At 40.0% G+C, this 19,855-nt stretch overlaps 1 protein-coding gene across 1 annotated transcript; it reads left to right on the forward strand.

The window, feature by feature from the left end:
* The first annotated feature begins 5,389 nt into the window (after window positions 1–5,389).
* Window positions 5,390–18,773, forward strand: ATP4B (ATPase H+/K+ transporting subunit beta). The gene is made up of 8 exons (XM_063459629.1): window positions 5,390–5,554; window positions 6,572–6,700; window positions 10,305–10,418; window positions 11,675–11,877; window positions 16,159–16,215; window positions 16,398–16,484; window positions 16,581–16,774; window positions 18,059–18,773. The coding sequence occupies exons 1-7, from the start codon at window positions 5,443–5,445 to the stop codon at window positions 16,740–16,742; spliced, it is 864 nt and encodes a 287-aa protein (XP_063315699.1). The 5' UTR covers window positions 5,390–5,442; the 3' UTR covers window positions 16,743–16,774; window positions 18,059–18,773.
* The last annotated feature ends 1,082 nt before the right edge of the window (window positions 18,774–19,855 follow it).

The raw sequence follows: 19,855 nt of genomic DNA on the forward strand, positions 1-19,855 counted from the left end.
CCCCCCCTTAGTGGTCCTTATCCCCCCTCCCTCCCCTAGTGGTCCTTATCCCCCTCCCCTAGTGGTCCTTATCCCCCCCTCCCCTAGTGGTCCTTATCCCCCCCCCAACCTCCCATAGTGGTCCTTATCCCACCTCCCTCCCTCCCCTAGTGGTCCTTATCCCCCTCCTCTAGTGGTCATTATCCCCCCTCCCCTAGTGGTCCTTATCACCCCCCCAACCTCCCATAGTGGTCCTTTCCCCCCCCCCTCCCTCCCATAGTGGTCCTTATCCCCCCCTCCCTCCCATAGTGGTCCTTATCCCCTCCTCGCTCCCCTAGTGGTCCTTATCCCCCCCAACCTCCCATAGTGGTCCTTATCCCCCCCCAACCTCCCATAGTGGTCCTTACCCCCCCTCCCTCCCATAGTGGTCCTTATCCCCCTCCCTCACATAGTGGTCCTTATCCCCCCCTCCCTCCCATAGTGGTCCTTATCCCCCCATCCCTCCCCTAGTGGTCCTTATACCCCCCTCCCTTAGTGGTCCTTATACCCCCCTCCCTTAGTGGTCCTTATACCCCCCTCCCTTGGTGGTCCTTATACCTCCCCTCCCTTAGTGGTCCTTATACCCCCCCCCTTAGTGGTCCTTATAGCCCCCCCTCCCTTAGTGGTCCTTATAACCCCCCTTCCCTTAGTGGTCCTTATAGCCCCCCCTCCCTTAGTGGTCCTTATACCCCCCCCTCCCTTAGTGGTCCTTATACCCCCCCTCCCTTAGTGGTCCTTATAGCCCCCCCCTCCCTTAGTGGTCCTTATACCCCCCCTCCCTTAGTGGTCCTTATACCCCCCCTCCCTTAGTGGTCCTTATACCCCCCCTCCCTTAGTGGTCCTTATACCCCCCCCTTAGTGGTCCTTATACCCCCCTTAGTGGTCCTTATAACCCCCCCTTAGTGGTCCTTATACCCCCCCTTAGTGGTCCTTAAACCCCCCCCTCCCTTAGTGGTCCTTATACCCCCCCTTAGTGGTCCTTATACCGCCCCCCCCCTTAGTGGTCCTTACCCTCCCCTCCTGCCCATGTAGCGTGGCCGGGCGGCGCGGAATGCGGGACAGGAACCTCTGTTTCCTGTACCCAACCGCCGGCGGAATGACCGGAAATGCTCACTCAGTGAGCACTTCCTGTCATTCCGCCGCCGGCCGGGTACAGGAAACAAAGGTTCCTGTCCCGCGTTCCGCGCCGCCCGGCCACGCTACATGGAGAGACCGGCAGGAGGGAGCGCTCTGCGCTTCCCTCCTGCCGGTCACTCAAACCCGGCCGCCCTCCATGCAGCAGTGCTGCGCCGCCTGGGGCTTGTTAAAGCGCTCAGGTGACGCAGCATGAGGAGGCGCAGCGGGACAGGGATCCGGCGCCCCCTGGTAAGTTGCGCCCTAGGCGGCTGCCTAGGTCGCCTTACAGGTGGCGCCGGCCCTGCGCACATAGAACCCCCCCACACACAGAACCTCTTCACACACACAGAACCCCCCCACGCACACAGAACCCCTTCACGCACACAGAACCCCTCCATACATAAACAGAACCCCTCCACACATAAACAGAACCCCTCCATGCACACAGAACCCCTCCACACATAAACAGCACCCCTCCACACACACAGAACCCCTTCACACACAGAGCCCCTTCACACACAGAACCCCTCCACGCACACAAAACCCCTCCACACATAAACAGCACCCCTCCACACACACAGAACTCCTCCACGCACACAAATCCCCTCCACACATAAACAGCAACCCTCCACACATAAACAGCACCCCTCCACACACACAGAACCCCCCCACGCACACAGAACCCCCCCACGCACACAGAACCCCCCCACGCACACAGAACCCCTTCACGCACACAGAACCCCTTCACGCACACAGAACCCCTTCACGCACACAGATCCCCTCCACGCACACAGAACCCCTTCACGCACAGAGAACCCCCCCACGCACACAGCACCCCTGCATGCACAAACGGCACTCTCTCCACGCACTATGCTGGCGCGATGCATTAGGGGGCTGGTATGGAATTGTTTTCCAGGGCTGCTTTTCATTCCCAGTCCGGCCCTGCTGTTTAGTATAACTGGCTCCCAACTTTATGCGTGGTGTCAATTTTTAGGGTGACCTGTAGGAACCCGGGATCTCGATGTAGTAGAATAAGGATAAAAAATTTAATTTATCAAGGTGCAAATGAATTGATCAAAAAACAGAGTATAAGAACTCCAAAAATAAAACAATAATGCAATAAAAAAAAAAAGTCCTTGTGGAGATGTCTAACCAAGACGCGTTTCGCCGTGCGGGCTTTTTCAATCGGTATGCTTTCCATCCTTCCCGGTTCCGTTTTTGAATACCTGGTGGCTCCTCCTTCTTCTTACTTATTTCCTGTTCATCATTCAGGACGCATGCGTTATCCTGTTGTGAGTCTCTTTCCGAAACCCAGAAGTATCATTCACTTACTGGAAGTCCTGAAAAGACTACATTACCCAAAGTGCCTCATACATCATATCCGGTTGCTCGGATAGCATAATGGTATTCTTTAGGGCATGTAGGTATATAAGTATATATAGACATAGAAAGAAAGGGGATACATTTGAAATAGTTAGTTTGAGGCATCTCTTCAAAATAAGGACACGGTAGTTAAAACTTAATTATACAGCAGAGATATAAAGCCTCTGTAAATACACAATGTTTATTCAATGCAAAATATGAAATAAAACATATATTAAAACTGACTATCTAATAAAATCTCTTAATATAATACTTAAAATATAACTACTTACTATAAAAAATTACATAATTTGAAATCTTCATTTAAGCCTAATGTGCTTAAAGTATTCAGATTGAAGATCCATTTCACTTCACATCTTCCCAATGTTTTAATATTATCATCACCTCGCAAATAATATTTTACTTTCTGAATGGCCATAAATTGTAAAAATTGTCGATCACTATTATGCACTTATGCAATTGTCTGGAGACACTGTGTTTTTGGTATCCATTCTTTCTATTTCTTATATGCTCATTCATTCTTACATTCAGGGGGCGTTTGGGTCTCCCCACATAGCATAAGTGACATGTGCAAGTTAAAAGATATATAACAAAATTTGAGAAGCACGTTATCATTTCTTGAATTTTTTGTATTTTATTTTTATCATGTGGATCTTTAAATGTCTTTACATGTGTCTTCTTGCTTTTTGTGTTTCTGCAAGCTAGACAGAGGCCACATTTAAAAAAAAACCTTTTTTTCAAAGAAATTTTTTGAAGGATTAGATTTGATATAATTTTATACTAGTATTTGTTTCATGCTTTTTTTCCCCTCTAAATATAATCTTTGTTTTTTCTTGGAGAATGTTAAACAACATAGGATCCTTTCTTGATATTAGCCAAAATTTGGTTATTAATTCTTTTTATTTGTTTTTCATTCTTATTGTAATTGCATATAATTGCATATAAAGGGAACTTCCTTTTTTCTCATTTGTTTCTACTTATAGACCTTTGAGCGTGTTACAAAACTAGGGACTCAGAAAGGTCCTGTTTATAATGTATTTCCTGTCCTAAACAGCCAAGTGGGCGGAGCTAACCCGATTGTGATGCTGCCTTGGAGCTATCCAAGAAAAGAAAATGACGATAAGTATGAGTTAAGTTTCTAAATTAGTAAATAGACAATTATAATTTTATCAACATTTTCAATATTATCAGAACATTATTTAAAGATGGCCAGTTTAGAAGTAAGAAATGTTAGAATTAGCTTTTTTAAATTGATTTATGAATATTATTCCAATAATTGTTTTATTTTGAGCAATGCCAAAATGAATGGGGTTCCTATCAAGCCACAATTTCTTCAACATTTCAGTAAAATTAAGATTAATTCTATGCATTCTATGAGGTACCATCAATATATTATTTTGAGATGAGTTTCCCAGTGATTGGAACATTGTTATCCATTTTCAAGCTGGAACAAAGTTAAGTCAGTCTTCTAAATCATATTGAAAGGAGATAAAATGTGCTATAATTGTCCAGTACACAACTTTACATGTATCCAGTAAAGCAATTTTGATTGCAAGCGTTTCAGAATACAAGGTTGCATAAGTTAAAATAAAAACACTTAAACCAAATGAGAAGAAGAAGAGATACAAGGGAAAGAAAATGTGGGAGGGGAGAGGCTGGGAAGAAGAGGAAGGGAGAGTTGGGAAGTACCCAGAACACCAGGCACCAATAAACCATACAATTAATTGGATTTTCAACATATATAGAGTTTTAGGATTACTAAGATAGGACCCACCAATGACTGAAAATCTTCTGACCCTGTGCTCACCAGCCAGGGGCCCAAATCGCGGTATAGGTCTGAATGTGGTCCAAAGCACTATAAATAATTTCCCCCATGGCTCTGAGTTCTTCCATTATGGTAAAACCAAAGTCACAAAGTGGGCAAGTCAGTCTGTCTCCAGAATAGAGGAATCATAATTTTCACAGAATTCAATATCATTATTATCATTGTCATTAACTTTTTATAAACAGAGGTAGCAGTTGTCATACGGTGTGCCGTATGAAGGGATTGTATTGTCAGTTAAATATCTTATTGACATCATGGATTTATATATATATATATATATAGATTGCCTACTGTTGTTTGCCATGATTTATTCAGTCATTCAATAAGTTCATATTAAAAACAGAAAAAATATAAAGTTGCACCAAAAACATAATAGATATTCTTGCTTGTAGAGCTACGAGCAACATCAGCTATTATACCTTCAGCGCAACTTTATAGTTATACTCTTTCTGTTTACTTTTCTGTGTATCCTATGTTCCAATGTGCATGGTTTTAAAATATTGCTATCTTTTACGTTGTAAAAAAAGCACTGTTTTGGTGGGTATTTTGTATTTTTCTTCACTTTTTAAAAAACAACCTATGTGCCTTCTTCTATGAAATTGAAATCTTCCACCTTTCGTAATCTTTGCACAATACTATTGCAATAAAACCAATGTAAAGGCCCTTCAATAATCAATGAACTTGATGATTTGTCAGTTAAAAGATTTGGTGTTTTTCCTCTACCCTGCCTGTTTGAAAAATTGTCATCAGACATTTCAATTAGTAACTGTACTGTTTCTCCCTTATCAAAACAAATAAAGTAATCAGAGAGAACATACAACATACCAAGCGTAGAAAATGCGTAAGACAAGCGAAGTAGGGGAAAATGGAAGGGCATATGATATCCACAAATTCTTTGCTTCATGCTATCAGCAATACTTTAAAGAGAGATAATTATGCTAATGTGTGAAGAATATTTCTTCTGATTTGATGGAAGAATTCAATGTCATCTAAACAACCTTCAACCGATGCTATATAACAGATGATACAATGCAATACGAGGCTGCTTCTTGAGTCTTGGATTTTTTGCTGTAGAAAGGATTCCATCTTAGTTTTGGAAAATGGCAACGTTCAATGAGAAGAAGACTTGCAGCCAACGCATGGAGAACTTTTCACGTTTTATGTGGAACTCTGACACGGGGGAGCTAATGGGAAGAACCCTTGAAATGTGGGGTAGGTTAATATTTATCATTAATTGCTTTTGATAAGTATAAAAGGCCATAGCATTTCTAGAACTGCAGAGTGTTTCCATTTACAGTCAAAATGGAATCTAATAAGTAAAGCAAAACCTTGCACTACTTGTTAATGGCTCAACAATGGACAAAATTAGACAGATTTCTCAGGACAAACCTGGAATTAACAAAAATGGCATATATAAAAAAAATGATGGTTAAGGCTCAAAAGAAGCAATACATAAAAATAAAAAATAAAAATGTTATAAATTTCTCCAAATATTTGCCGAAAATTACACCTAAAAGTGTTGGCGACTCTGTGGATAAATCTCCCCCAAGGTTAAAAAAAAACATTTTTTTCAGTTGTATGCACACATCGATTACTGAGCATGATTTTCTGCCTCTAACTTCCCATGTATACTGATACATAAAGCTGTATATTTATAATATACCGTAAAGCAAAGTTGGAGATTGGAAAACCCAAAGTCAGGGGTGAGGGGTATCCATATCTTCAATTTAATTCATACAAAAGCAATCTGTGAAGGGCAACAAATTTTGTGCTGGTACAGACAATAGTTCCATAGCAAAAACGACTTGCCATTGGTAGTAGAGTACGGCAAAAAATTCAAACAGGGTGGGTGTCACACAGTTTATAGATCTGCACCACATTTATACAGTCTAGTCTGCATAGCCAACCTGCTGTTGTAACTTGCAATGTTTCAGCTCACAGGGTCCAACACACAGCTCAATCTGGTTTCTGAGGTGGGATACAATAGGGTGGATTAGGAGAAGTGGAGCCATATGCCTGGACCCCTGACCTATGTTATGTAGTATCTTCACTTTCCATTGGTATTCTACTCAGTTTCCATTATATCTCTTCACAAATCTAGAAGGCTCTAATATAAAACATAAAGTCAAGATTTATGTGGAGTTTAAAGCACATGACAGTTAAAATACATATTTAATGTAATGCTTCAGACATACAACTAAAACCTGTGCAAATGTTTGTTCCTCACAGTATACATTAGTCTTTACTATGCTGCCTTCTACTGCATTATGATTGGACTTTTCGCACTCTCTATATTTTCCCTGATGAAAACTTTGGATCCATATCATCCGGATTACCAGGATCGATTAAAGGCGCCAGGTAAATGTTTCTTTAATATTAAAGAGTTTAAGCATTAACAAAACCTGTTTCATTTATCTATGGGTTTGTTAGAATATTGCAACAAAACACTTTTCTTTGTGGCTCTCCGATGCAGCATGGAAAGGGCACGTATTTAATAAGGATGTAAGAATAAGGAAATGTTATTTTGTTACTTGTCTGGACATGCAGAGCAGATTGCCATGGATCCAGGGCATGAGAAAATGGTATCCAATATTAAGGGGTCTGTTCACTCAATAACTTTAATTTGGCTCATTTCTCTTTAATTTGGAAAATTCCTTACTTTATTCATTAGTTAAACTGAAACCGTGTTGAGCTGAACAGTTCCTTGCTGTTTTCCAATATGTATCAATGCATCAATGCAAGCCAATTTTAAATAGATATTTGGGCTGATCTGTACTGTAGTCATTACTGCCGCCCAGGAGTAGTGGGAGTTTGGGTGCAGGGCTTCATTTTGTGTTTCAATTTTAAATAGCTGTGCTGAATTGCAACTAATTTAGAACCAACGTGCTATTCTCTGCTATTAAAAAAAAATGCTGGTATGATAGATGTAGGATTTAGGGAGAAATAGAGATTATTACGATAATTAAAGGTTTAGGACGGTTGTTGGTTGCATTAAAATAAGTTAGGATTAGGGAGTTTAAAGTTGTGGGTACATTTTCCCAGATGGGTATTAGAAGAACTGGTTCAACTGAATGAAGGGTGTTTGAAAATAACTAGTCGGGTATAGAGAGTTTCAGTTCAGACAAATTTTAAAATTAATGTAATTTATCTCTTAATGAATATACGTTTCCCTGTTTGTTTCACATTGTCCTGAGTTTTGACAGCTAACTAAATGGGGGAATTCATTATTGTCCGTAGGTTTATATGGGTGTATATTGTAGTAGTCTGCAGGTTTCCTTAAACAGAGAAAAACTATTATTCCAGATGGCAAACAAAATACTCATACCCACTATGTAATCAGACATTTTTTCATCCATTCAGAAAACACTATATAACCCCACCCCTCCCCGCAGATATCTGAACAGTCCAGGTACCACAACCACTGTCGCTCCATAGAGAGCCATAGGGCCCCCAAATGGAAGGAGTAAAACCGTTTCAGAAAGCTGATTGCTCTCAGCCAACAAGGTAACCACCACATTGCAAGGCTTAGCTCAGAAGAGCTAACAGAAATCCTTGCTGAGGAATTTATGTTTCTTCAGCTATGGTAGCAGAGAAAGGGAGTGGACCCCAGGTATGAAATCAAGCCACTCGAAAAAATGATTTGACTCGTTACAAGTGGGTTGGGAGGGTATCAGGCACCAGTGGCACTGTAAACACTACAGCAAGCTGTAGTGGTTATGGTGCCTAGAGAGTTTCTTTAACTCCCAGTATTCTGTTCTTGGGGTAAAATTAAAGAGGCTGTTTGTACTTTGGGTTCAATAGAGATTCCAGTATTTAAGATGACTGTGGATTTTTTAAGAAAGTGTTATCCTGTATGTTAATACTCTCTGCTATTATTTTCCATTATTTTAAAACTTACAAGCAATATTTTGCAGATTGAGTTTGGATCATTAGGGTTCAGAAGAATCCGAGCTGTTCAATATTGCTCTTTACGAAAAAAAACTTACATAAACACCATGTTAAACTATATTCAAGGTCAATACAAAGACCAGTTGGAGCCTTTTATTCCAAGCTATGTACACATTGCAGAGGCCACGAGATTATAAAATAAAGTTCACCTTCTGAAAGAACTATTGTTTACTATAGGAATAGAACATGATTGGAACTGCCTATCACAAAGGGCATGTGACATTCTAAGTGCTTCAAATCTTGACTCAAATCACTGCTTATGGTTCGGCGGAAAAAAAGGTTTGGCAAAAGTACAGTGACAACAGAATTGAAGAAGAGATTAGATCTCCTTCGTGAAAATATTTTTTAATTCTAAAAAATGTTGTCTGTTTTGTTTTTTCAAAACTTACAACAAAGAATTTAGGAAATTCCCATTCCTAGTAGGTACTAATCCTTGGCACTCCGTGTGTGCCAGACAGCAGTACCTGGGGTAGTTTGCCATCCATATTGAAATATAGCCCACCACAGCAGGAGTGCCAAAGGTTAGCCATCATTGATAGAGTGCGCGTTTCAAAGATACTCCTGCATAATCATAAATTGAATATTCAGAGATTAACTGGAAATATAGGCATCTGAACCCCTAATTCAAATACATGCAATATGGCACTATTGTCATTATAAAACAATTGCCTTAAACTGTCAAACTGTTCCCCTCGGATGGTGGAACACAGAATGCAGATCCCTATTATAAAGATGACCTCATAGCAATAGTAGTATTTCCAGAATACAAAATACCAAGTTCTAATAATAATGCATTATACTGCTAGTTACCCATGTAAGAATAGGTATCACTATACATTGTACCTGGCTGTTGAATTCAATTTTTCGGATATAGATTATATAATTTCTTCAGTTACATATTAATATGAATTATTCTCTGTATATGATTTTAGTTCTTTGCTTTTCAAGATAAAATATGAATTTACCACCTTAGAATTTTTCCTCTAGCTAAATAAAATAATTGGTTTATCTCAATGGATCAAATGGAAAGTTAATGTAAAGTAAAGTCATGTAATGACTATATTGACAGGTTACACTGACCAATTACTCATTAGGTGTAATAATTCACATAATATAACAAGAGAACAAGAGCATATTTCAAAGTGTAATATATAGATTTAGATACCTATAAACATGTCTACTGTAATCGGTATCAATGTCCCCTTAATATAGGAATATCTATGTTTATCTCAACAAATATAAAAACGACATTATTATTATTATTATTTTATTATTTATATAGCGCCAGCAAATTCCGTAGCGCTGTACAATGGGTGGACTAACAGACACGTAATTGTAACCAGACAAATGGACGCACAGGAACAGAGGGGTAGAGAGTCCTGCTCAATGAGCTTACATGCTAGTCATTGTATGCTGTGTGATAGAAGTCAAATATATTTTCAAATAAATATTTAAGTTCAGCTCCTCCAAACTGATATTGATAACTTTTCTATTACATAGGTTTTCATGTCATGCTCTTCTTATTGTCAGAATTATTCAATAGCAACTGAAAGATATTATCTGTAAGCAAGAAAAGTGTGTGTTTGCAAAGTAGTGTTTTCTGTAGCAGAATCAATTTAAAGTGGGACTGTCACCCATCCTCCCCACCCCCCAAAACATTATCAAATAATCTTATTGATTGTTGGAACTCACCTTTGGCTGGAAGACGTCATAGTCAGGGGTTCTTTGCAAATAATGTGAAGTCCCCAGATGGTCTAAGTGCCATTTTAATAATATTGTATTATTGCCATGTACGTCATTAGCATATAAGTCCTCTTCTTGGGTCCAAGGTTCTAAATTCTCTGCAAATCGTCAATGCATGTTAAGGGTTTCCCTACTATTATAAACAACTGTTGAACATTTTTAACCAATGTTTGGATGCGTATTTATCCATTTTTTGTATTACATAAAAAAAAAAAATTATTATATAACTGCAGAGAGATAGCAATGGTAATTGTGCTTATGATTTTTACAGGTGTTACGATGCGGCCAAATATTTATGTGGATGATGAGTTTCAAGTAATTTATAATGTGACTGAAAATAGTTCATACAATTCAACTGTAACCAGCCTGTGCGACTTCCTCTCAGGTAAGAGCACATGTAGATCTACTGTTATGATCCTGAATGCTAAAACACCACAATTTCTTTTTTGTTGCACACTCCAAACCAATATCAAATTTTGAATCTGGAGTATTTCTTTAACCCTATCAGTGACAGACATGCCACTCCCCACCCCACCCCAAAAAATAAAAATAAAAAAAGATTACTTCAATTTTTATCCAGAGCACTCTTAGTCATGAGAATCCCCATTTCCCATAGAGAAAGCATTGGACTGGCTAAAATTGGCACGGGGCAGGGAAAAATGACGTTTTGGCCAATCAGGACCTCCTCATAGAGAAGCATTGAATCAATGCATCTCTATGAGGAAAATTCAGCGTCTCCATTCAGAGTGTGGGGACGCTGAACGGCAGGGCTGCTTACTGTCCAGCCCTGAGCCAGAAGCCCCACCAATGGCCATCTAAGGAGTGGCCACTTGGTGTCCCTAGAGGCAATGTAAACACTGCCTTTTCTCTGAAAAGGCAGTGTTTACATGAAAATGCCTGAAGCTATTATACTCACCAGAACTGCATTAAGCTGTAGATGTTCTGATGACTATAGTGTCCTTTTAATGTTTTTTTTTTTTTTTATTATAAGCCTTTCATATGTGATGACACAAGAGGATTCCTACTCCCAATAAGTTGGGTAGAAGAGATATCCTAGTTATGGCTTTCCTTTCTGTATAATCCAAGCAGATTGTTTTTTCTTTTTGTTTTGTCATTGAAAATAGCCTAATTTAGAATGTAAAAAAAAAAGATGATACATTTTTCCAAATAGCATTTAGAATAAAATAATTGGAAGTATTATTATTATTATTGGCATTTTTAAAGCATGAACAAAACCCATACTGCTTTACAAATTTTACAATGGGGATGTACAACAACAAACAAAACAATTTCATTAGAAACAAAAGGTGAAGAGGCCCCTGCCTAAATGAGCTTACGATTTAATGCTTATGATTTAATACCCATTTATCTGCCTACATGTTGCAATTAATCCACAGCTATAATCACCAAACTTTACTAGGACTGAGTGTCAGGCTGGTGTTTAAATAACTAAATAATAACTGTCAGTTGGTACTTATCAGCAATTTAAGTGCAATTGCAAAGAATCAGTAAGAATTCAGCAATAATAATAACATTTATTAGTAAAAAAATAAATAAAAAGGACATGAAAGAAAAAGGACACTGATCTTTACAAAAACAAATTGTATGTTTGCGGTTCACTTTTCTTTGATGAAATTCCAGTGTACAAAGTTAAAACACAAGAAGAAATGATGAACAAAAACTGCACAAACGTAACTAATGTAGAGGAACTCCTGACGGGCGCAGGGCGCACTAAATATGCTTGCCAGTTTACTACTGCTATGCTTGGAAAATGCTCTCATGAATACGATTCATCATTCGGATATGCTTCGGGACAGCCATGTGTTTTCATAAAAGTTAATCGGGTAAGCTTTCTATTTTAAGATTATAATATTAATAATAATGATTTTAAAAAATTGTATATTTAATAAATAGGAAATGGTGAATCTACTCATGCTAAATGGGACACTCTACTGCTCAAATAAAAAAAATAAAAAATCACTGCTTATTAGATATACCCACATTAAAAATTGAATAATGCATATATGAATATCTTTAATATGAGTATATCTAGTAAACAGTAAGCAAAACCCGCAGTTCTCTTGTTTGATGCCTTTGCAAGCCCTCCTCTTCTAACCCCGCCCAGACTTTCTGTGGTTGTCCAATGACAGACTTCCCCGTGCAGCTCAATGGGAAGTCTTTGCAATTGCTACCTCTTGACGTTAGCTCCACTGAGCCAATCTACCAGGAAGTAACAGGACCTATCGTCTTATTGACAGCCAGGGCTGTAACAAGGTTAAAATAGAAATGAGAAACTTATAATGAAATCTGCACTTTTTCTAAAATGAAATAAAAAAGGCACACTCTTCACACATAAAGCACTTCCGGCAGCTGAATTACTTTAGGTGTTCTGGTGTGTCACTTTAAGTTACAGGCATCATATATTATATGATCATGGCTGGTGCAAGGATTTCTGCTGCCCTAGGCAAAGATCCATTTTGCCGCCCCCCTCATGTCACTCACTCACTGACACACAAACACTCACTGACACACACACACTCACTGACACACACACTCACTGTCACACACACACAGAAACTCACTGACCAAGATACACTCACTCACTGACAGACACACACACACACACACAGACACTTACTGACAGACAAACACACACACAGACAGAGACTTACTGACAGACAGACACTCACTCACTGATAGACCTACACTCACTCACTGACAGGCACACACTCAAACACACTAACTGACAGACATCCACTCACTCACTGACAGATATTCACTCACTCAATTACTGACAGACAGACAGACAGACACACACACAAACAGACACTTACTGACACGCATACACTCACTCAATGACAGATACACACTCACTGACAGACACACATACAGGCAGACACTCACTGACAGACACACACACACACTGACAGTAGAACACTCACACACTCACTGATACACACACAGGCAGACACTCAAACACTCACCTCCCTTGGGTTCAGTGTGGGGCAGCTCCTCACTCCTCCAGTGTGCTGTTTAATATGCTGGGGCCGGAATGACATCATACTCCGGCTCCCGGCATAACAGAGGGAGCTTGAGGAGTGAGAGACTGAACTGAAAGAAGTCTCCGTTGCCGCCTTCATTCTCCGCCCCCCTCTCCCCCGGACACTGGGATTTGTTGGCAGAGCAGGCACCTGCCATTAAGGTAAGCAGGTGCCTGCTCAGCCTTACCTAGCGCATTGTTTCGGGGGCACCTGAGGTGGCCACCTCCCACGACAGGGATCCTCTCAGCACACCCATCTTTGGGCACCTTGAGGATCGGCGCTGGTGGAGGGTGGCTTGAGAACCGCTCACCCAGTGCTGCGGACCCAGACAGGGGCAGGCAGCCCACCAGGGCGAATGCCTAGTTCGCCTAATGGTGGCGCCGGTCCTGTATATGATGAGCTAAATCTATATTCAATACTTCATATCAAGCACAGACCAAGGAAGTTCACTAATCCACTGTTTCTTAGCTTTTTTTAGTTTGGACAGAAGCCCAATTTAGGCACTTTAGCTTGGTGGCCTATTCAGCTGTTTGAAAGATTAATTCAGTGACATTCTTCAGCAATAATATAAAAGATAGTAAATTACATTCCGCAAAACATTTCATTACACTCTTCTCAATGTAAATATAGTGAGCACCTAACTTTAAGATAGACAAGAACAAAACATAAAATACCAGCTAAGGGGGCATGGCTTGATTTTGGAAGAAGATGGTCACTTGAGTGCATTGCTTCATGACCCACAGCATAATAGCAGCTGCATCAGCGTACCTAATCCCTTTTATGGGGTGCTCACGTAGACAGACCCTAGATCTGCCTTTATTATGAGCTGTTTGCAGACTCCTGCCATACTCGAGTCGCAGTGCGAGTCCCATAAAATTGCGCCTACTTCACCTGGCTCAACAGCATCAGAAGACACACACAGCACATCGCCACCTCAAATCCCATACAATTGAGCCCTGGACTGGATCACCCTATTTGCCTCCTTACCCAAAGAGGACCTGGAAGTAATGCTGGATGAAGTGAAGGAGGCCTTTTGCTCCGTGCTCCAGGACCTTCACACCTCTGTCGCCTCCCTAGATATGTCCCATCCCTTGAAGCAGCCAATCTTAATCCCAGTGATTTTACAATGCAATATCTGTCAAAGCAACTAGTAGACCTAAGCACTCAACTTGAAGACCTTGACAACAAAGATAGGAGACACAATATCAGGATCAGGGGGCTAAGAGAGGCAGCACAACCTGAGGAAGGAAATGTTTTACAATCACCCACAAATTCAGTCTGCACTAGATTCCATGAAGGCTAGAAGATGCTCACCCACTGGTAAAACACCCCAGAGGAGCTTGCCTTACTTTTCACTGCACTATTGTTGGATCCCAAATGTTGATGGTCTTTTCTTTTCATTCAATCAATCATTCATTTGGTGGTCATGTCCTTTCATTCAACCATTCTGAAAAAGATTTCCACACCTTTTTGAAGTCTCATTCCCCTGTTCTGGAAACAAGTGATCCTCATGATCCACAATTGGACTCAGAGAGTCAAAAACATCTGTACCATGGAGGGACTTCAGACAACCATCTTGTTGTCTTCAGACAACCACCAACACTACAATAACACCTAGTTCCACAGGGAGCAATGGCTGGCCTCAGGGTCTGCCGGCTCTGACCTGGATGACTCCAAGTGATACTGGGACTCTCATCACGTTCATCCCTGTTCTCTGGACCAGAAGGGAAGCTCCAGGGAAGTTGGTGCCCACCTGGCGCATGCCAGCCCTTAACTCATGAAGTGCCCTTTGGCACATTTCCATAATTCCGCAACATGCATAGATACATGGCTATGTGTGTGTAGGGGGATTTCTGTTAACTCACCATACCTAAAGTCATCAGCTACATTTTCCCAATAAACAGATTACGATGACATTGATACTAACATGCATGATGGTTCAGACTTCTCTTTTTCTTCTATCATCATAATGTTATTCATGTGATTGCTATGTTTACCTTTTGGGAAATAGGAGAAAGTGATGTACAGAATTCCACAAGGGGAAACTAACATCAGGATGGTTCCACTAGTATAAGAAATGAGGAAGGGGAGCCCTACCTTTAATCAATCTAAGGATAAAAAGGGATATGCTAACAAAAAGTATTGTTTGAAAAAAGGGAGATCTACTAACGACAGCGTTTTAAACACGCCGAAACGCGCTTGGTAGCACTTTTTAATTTTTGTTACCACTCTAGTTATTAGATTTTTATTTATTTATAACTTTAGTAGGGAGAGTTGGTTCAGGTAGACACTAGTGGTAAGACCACGGTGTCGAGGTAATTCTTAGGGTGAATTGAGAGATTTTTTACATTTTATTTTAGGCTTTTCATCTGCGTTGTTTTCTGTGGACCCTGTGTCTTTTCTCTCTCCCTAACCTCGTTTCCCCTAACTTCCCACCAGTCAGCCACTAGGGGAACTGGAACTTAGATGCAATTTAGTACTCCAGTTAATGGATCCCCTGGGCACCGTTTAGTAGATCTTCCTTTTTTCAAGTTATACTTTTTGCTTGCATATCCCTTTTTATCCTTAGATTGATTAAAGGTAGGGCCCTCCTTCCTCATTTCTTATATTAGTGGAGCTCTCCCGATGTTAGTTTCCCCTTGTGGGATTCTATACACCACTTTCTCCTATTTCCTGCATATTTTGAAGGGTTACCCCCTTTATTGGAGCTCCCTATTAGGTGGTTACAGTGGTGCAGCTCACAAGCCCTTGACTTGTATCCAGGCTCCTGACCTGCAATCTGTTTAAATTACTTCTCCATTCTATATTTACCTTGTGACCGTCTTGCTAAATAACCTTTTCAATGACAACAACAACAAAAACACCAGCTAATTCTATTACTGCTTTTATTGAAATTGTGCAGTTATTGGTAAACTAGAAAAAAATTGTGCAAGCATAATCTCATTTTCTTATTTGTTTATGTCATCGATGTAATCAAGCCTGGCACTAATCTACAAGCTACTAATCTAGCATAACTATATGAAGATTTGCAAGTACAAAAAACAGTAATTCATTCTATTTTTATTCCTGTTCTCTTGTTGTCAGATAATAAATTTCGTCCCACATAATCATTCAGTTCCCTTCGTGAACTGCACAGCTAAGGTTAGTATGTTTTATTTTCAGTCTTTATAAGAATATCTATATTGTATGTGTGCCATACAATTTAGACCAGACTCTATGGGTTTGGTTGTTACTTTCCTTCTAAATGTTTGTTATATTGGCAATTCGGTGTAGTAGTTGCTTAAATTGCTTGAATACATTTTCTGCTTGATGTGATACTGCAGAAAGGAGATTTCGGCCCAGTGGAATTTTTTCCGAATGATGGAAGGTTTGGTCTGCAGTACTTCCCATACTATGGAAGGAAGGCTCAGGTACTTGACTTCATATGCTATCACTTTTCAGATTAAACTTCACATTTAATTTTTTAACAAATGAATTAACAAAAACCGTGGAATGTATTTTTCTAGCCAAACTACACAAATCCGTTGGTTGCAGTGAAATTCCTCAATGTAACAAGGAACACTGAATACGTTGTAGAGTGCAGCATTGTTGGACAAGGTTTCATTACTGATAATATTCATGATCCCTATGAAGGAAAGGTGTCTTTCAGACTTAAGATAGAAAATTAAACTGTCGGATTCATGGAACAGATGAAAGCACGGTAAGTATATTGTGTGATTTTTCTTGTGGATTTCAAATACAGTGGACATTTACAACAGATAGGTTAACAAAAAAAAAACATAGTAGGAATTTTGCATATTAAATATACTGTATAAAATAGTAGCAAGACTCCAAAAAGTATATCCATCATACATATATTAGTTGTGGCGTGCATACACAGTGCGTCATAAATCTGTAACCACACAAATATGATTAAGATGCTGTCAGCTCTCATGTACTTACCTTGGCGGTCCGGTCAGCTGTTTCTGTGATCCGGCGGAACGCCGCTACCACGTTGCCTGCTGTCTCAAACACGGCAAATGCAAACCGGCGTCATGATGTCATTAGAGCTCAAAACACTAGAGTGCAACATACACTCACATTTTGGGGCAGGGCTATGATAACTACGCCCCCAAACATATAAAAGCAAATTTTTCACAAGGCACAGTGCCTGTTGTAGTTCCTAATGTTACTAGTGTGCCAATAGCGCGTTCTTTTGTCCATTCGGTATATATTGGTTTTGACCCAGCTTGCTCTCGACTACTGTATTTTCTGGCTCTTCTGACTCAGCTTTATTTCTCGTACTTGTGCATTTCTGGCTCCCCTGACTCAGCTTTTGCCTCTTGTATTGGTGTATTTCTTGCTTCCCTTGACCTTGGCTTATGCTGACGTTCCTTGAATTTTATTCAGTTATCCGGCCATTTTCAGGACCGGTTTAGGGACCTTTTCTCTGTCTCTGTTTATTCTGGTGAGTTTTCACTCTGCATGTTGGGTTGTACGCTACAGATGCCTAATGTTAGATGAGTCTCATGATTACCATTATGTAACATACCAGAGAGTGGCACTTATGACTTATGTTACCTTAACCAGTTCTTCTTCAGGACCAGACATTATTAAAACAATATAATTAAATAAACCGTGGTGTAAAATAGGGGAAAATAATGCCATCTCAGGGTTCTGCAGACAGTTATACGCCACAAGGCCTTCAAATCTTTTTATTGTGATGTTTCCAGAATTACTCAATGGTATTATTTTGTATAAGACACAGCTGACTGTATTACGTAAAATTTTAGCAGAATTCAATTCTGAATTGCAAAATGGTGACAAAAACAGTCAAGCTGTCACTATAAGGTTGGGGAATTTTTCCAGATCAGTTATTTGTGCATGCATTTTGCCATTTGCAACTGAAGGTACCACAATTCAGAATTTTGAAAGCCATAATTTAAAAAAAATTGTATACTCTGAAAAATGTAACTGCTAAATATGATTTTCTTTTCATCTTCAGAACTAGCCAAATGGCTAAAGAGCCTTTTATAAAACCATGTGTATTTCTACCACACCTTTATCACAACCTGGGGAAATTTGTGGACCCATCGTTTCAAAAAACTGCTCAATGACAAAAAAGCCACATTAAGAGATCATCCAGATGGACATGAATTATTTTCCCATTGAATACTTTTGATTTACAGTTAGTCTTTAGCACTGATATACATGGTATTGAGTTGTGAGACAGAATACAGAACAGATTTCAAGCAGCACAAAAATAAAAGAATGTCATATTTACATATATTATATAACTAACATTGTGGTGTAATATCCATGTTTGTGTTTTCAAATTGTTTTATTTCTAGTATAGTTCATAATTTGTATTTTTTCATATTACAATAACTAACTAATCATCTTGACCATTAACTGAAGATGTTTCTACTGTTCTAATGTAGCTTAAAAATAAACCAGTATAACATATACAGTAAAAGTATATTAACTGTAATTATATATAAAAATAATATTATGTAAATAAATGGAACATGATTTTGCAATGAATCCATCCAAAATGAATATGTTGCTCCCAGACAAATTAAATCAAAATAAGGAATTTAAGTGAATCTAGCAAATGTCTTATGCCATTATTCTTTCCATGAAAACATTAGAGGAACTTTAAGCTATTATTGAAATTTAAAAAAAAAAAAATATATATGTAATACAGTGTGCCATGCATGTGTTCTAACTAACCCTCAGCCCCCCTCTACAAAACCCCAACACCCCCCTCTACTAAACTCCAGCCCCCTACTAAAAAAAAAAACCTACTAAACCCCAGCTCCTCTTCTACCTAACCCCAATCCCCCCTACTAAACCCCAGCCCCTCTTCTACTAAACCCCAGCCTCCCCTCTACTAAACCCCAGCCCCCCTCTACTAAACCCCAGCCCCCCTCTACTAAACCATAGTCCCCCCTCTACTAAACTCCAGCCCCCTATATTAAACCCCAGCCCCTTTTTTAAAAAACAAAACCAAAATATTAACCTCAAGACTCTGACTCCACTCACATTATGTATCTGAATATGGAATCCTGCATCTATACCTCCAATGGCCCCATCCACACCCTGTGGCAGAGCTGAAACCCCTTGAAGGCAGAGCATGTAGACGTCACCATTGCGCACCTCTGCCCGCCTCTGCGCGCCTCTGCCCAACTCCTTGTGCCTGCCCACCTCTGCCTGCCTCTGCCCGCCTCCAGGCCCCCTTAGTAATGAATATCTTTGCTGGGCCGCAAAGATATTAATTGTGGGCTGCATAAGGCCCGTGGGCCGCGAGTTTGACATCCATGGTGTAGAAAGACATAAAAATATGACTTTTTCAATAACTTTTATTTAGCAACAAATTAGTATTAAATCTCACAAACTGTTATATCTTTTTTTTTAATATTATTGAAAATAAAAGATTTTTAATATAGCTACTTTATGCATTATTTTTTAATGAATACATTATAAACTAATATCTCTCTTTAGTGCATCATCCTGCTTACTCTTGGTCCTTGTGGGCAGATATCTCTCCTTGAGGGCAGACATATTCTCTTTGGTCAAAAGCAGGTCCGGACTGGCCAGTGGGCACACCAGGCAAATGCCGGTTGGCCTCGGTGGCCATGGGCCGAAGCCAACAGGGGAGATCACAGGATCTCCCCTGCTGGTCTATGCAGGGCCAGCATTATCCAAGTGTCGGCCTCGCTGTGTTCCACGACGGGCCGGTGGGGAAAGCAAAGATCTCCCTCACCGGCCCACATGTAGTGTATTGCGGCGCCAGTGGGGG

This window comes from Pelobates fuscus, chromosome 1 (assembly GCF_036172605.1).
Source record: "Pelobates fuscus isolate aPelFus1 chromosome 1, aPelFus1.pri, whole genome shotgun sequence".
Classification (NCBI taxonomy): Eukaryota; Metazoa; Chordata; class Amphibia; order Anura; family Pelobatidae; genus Pelobates; species Pelobates fuscus.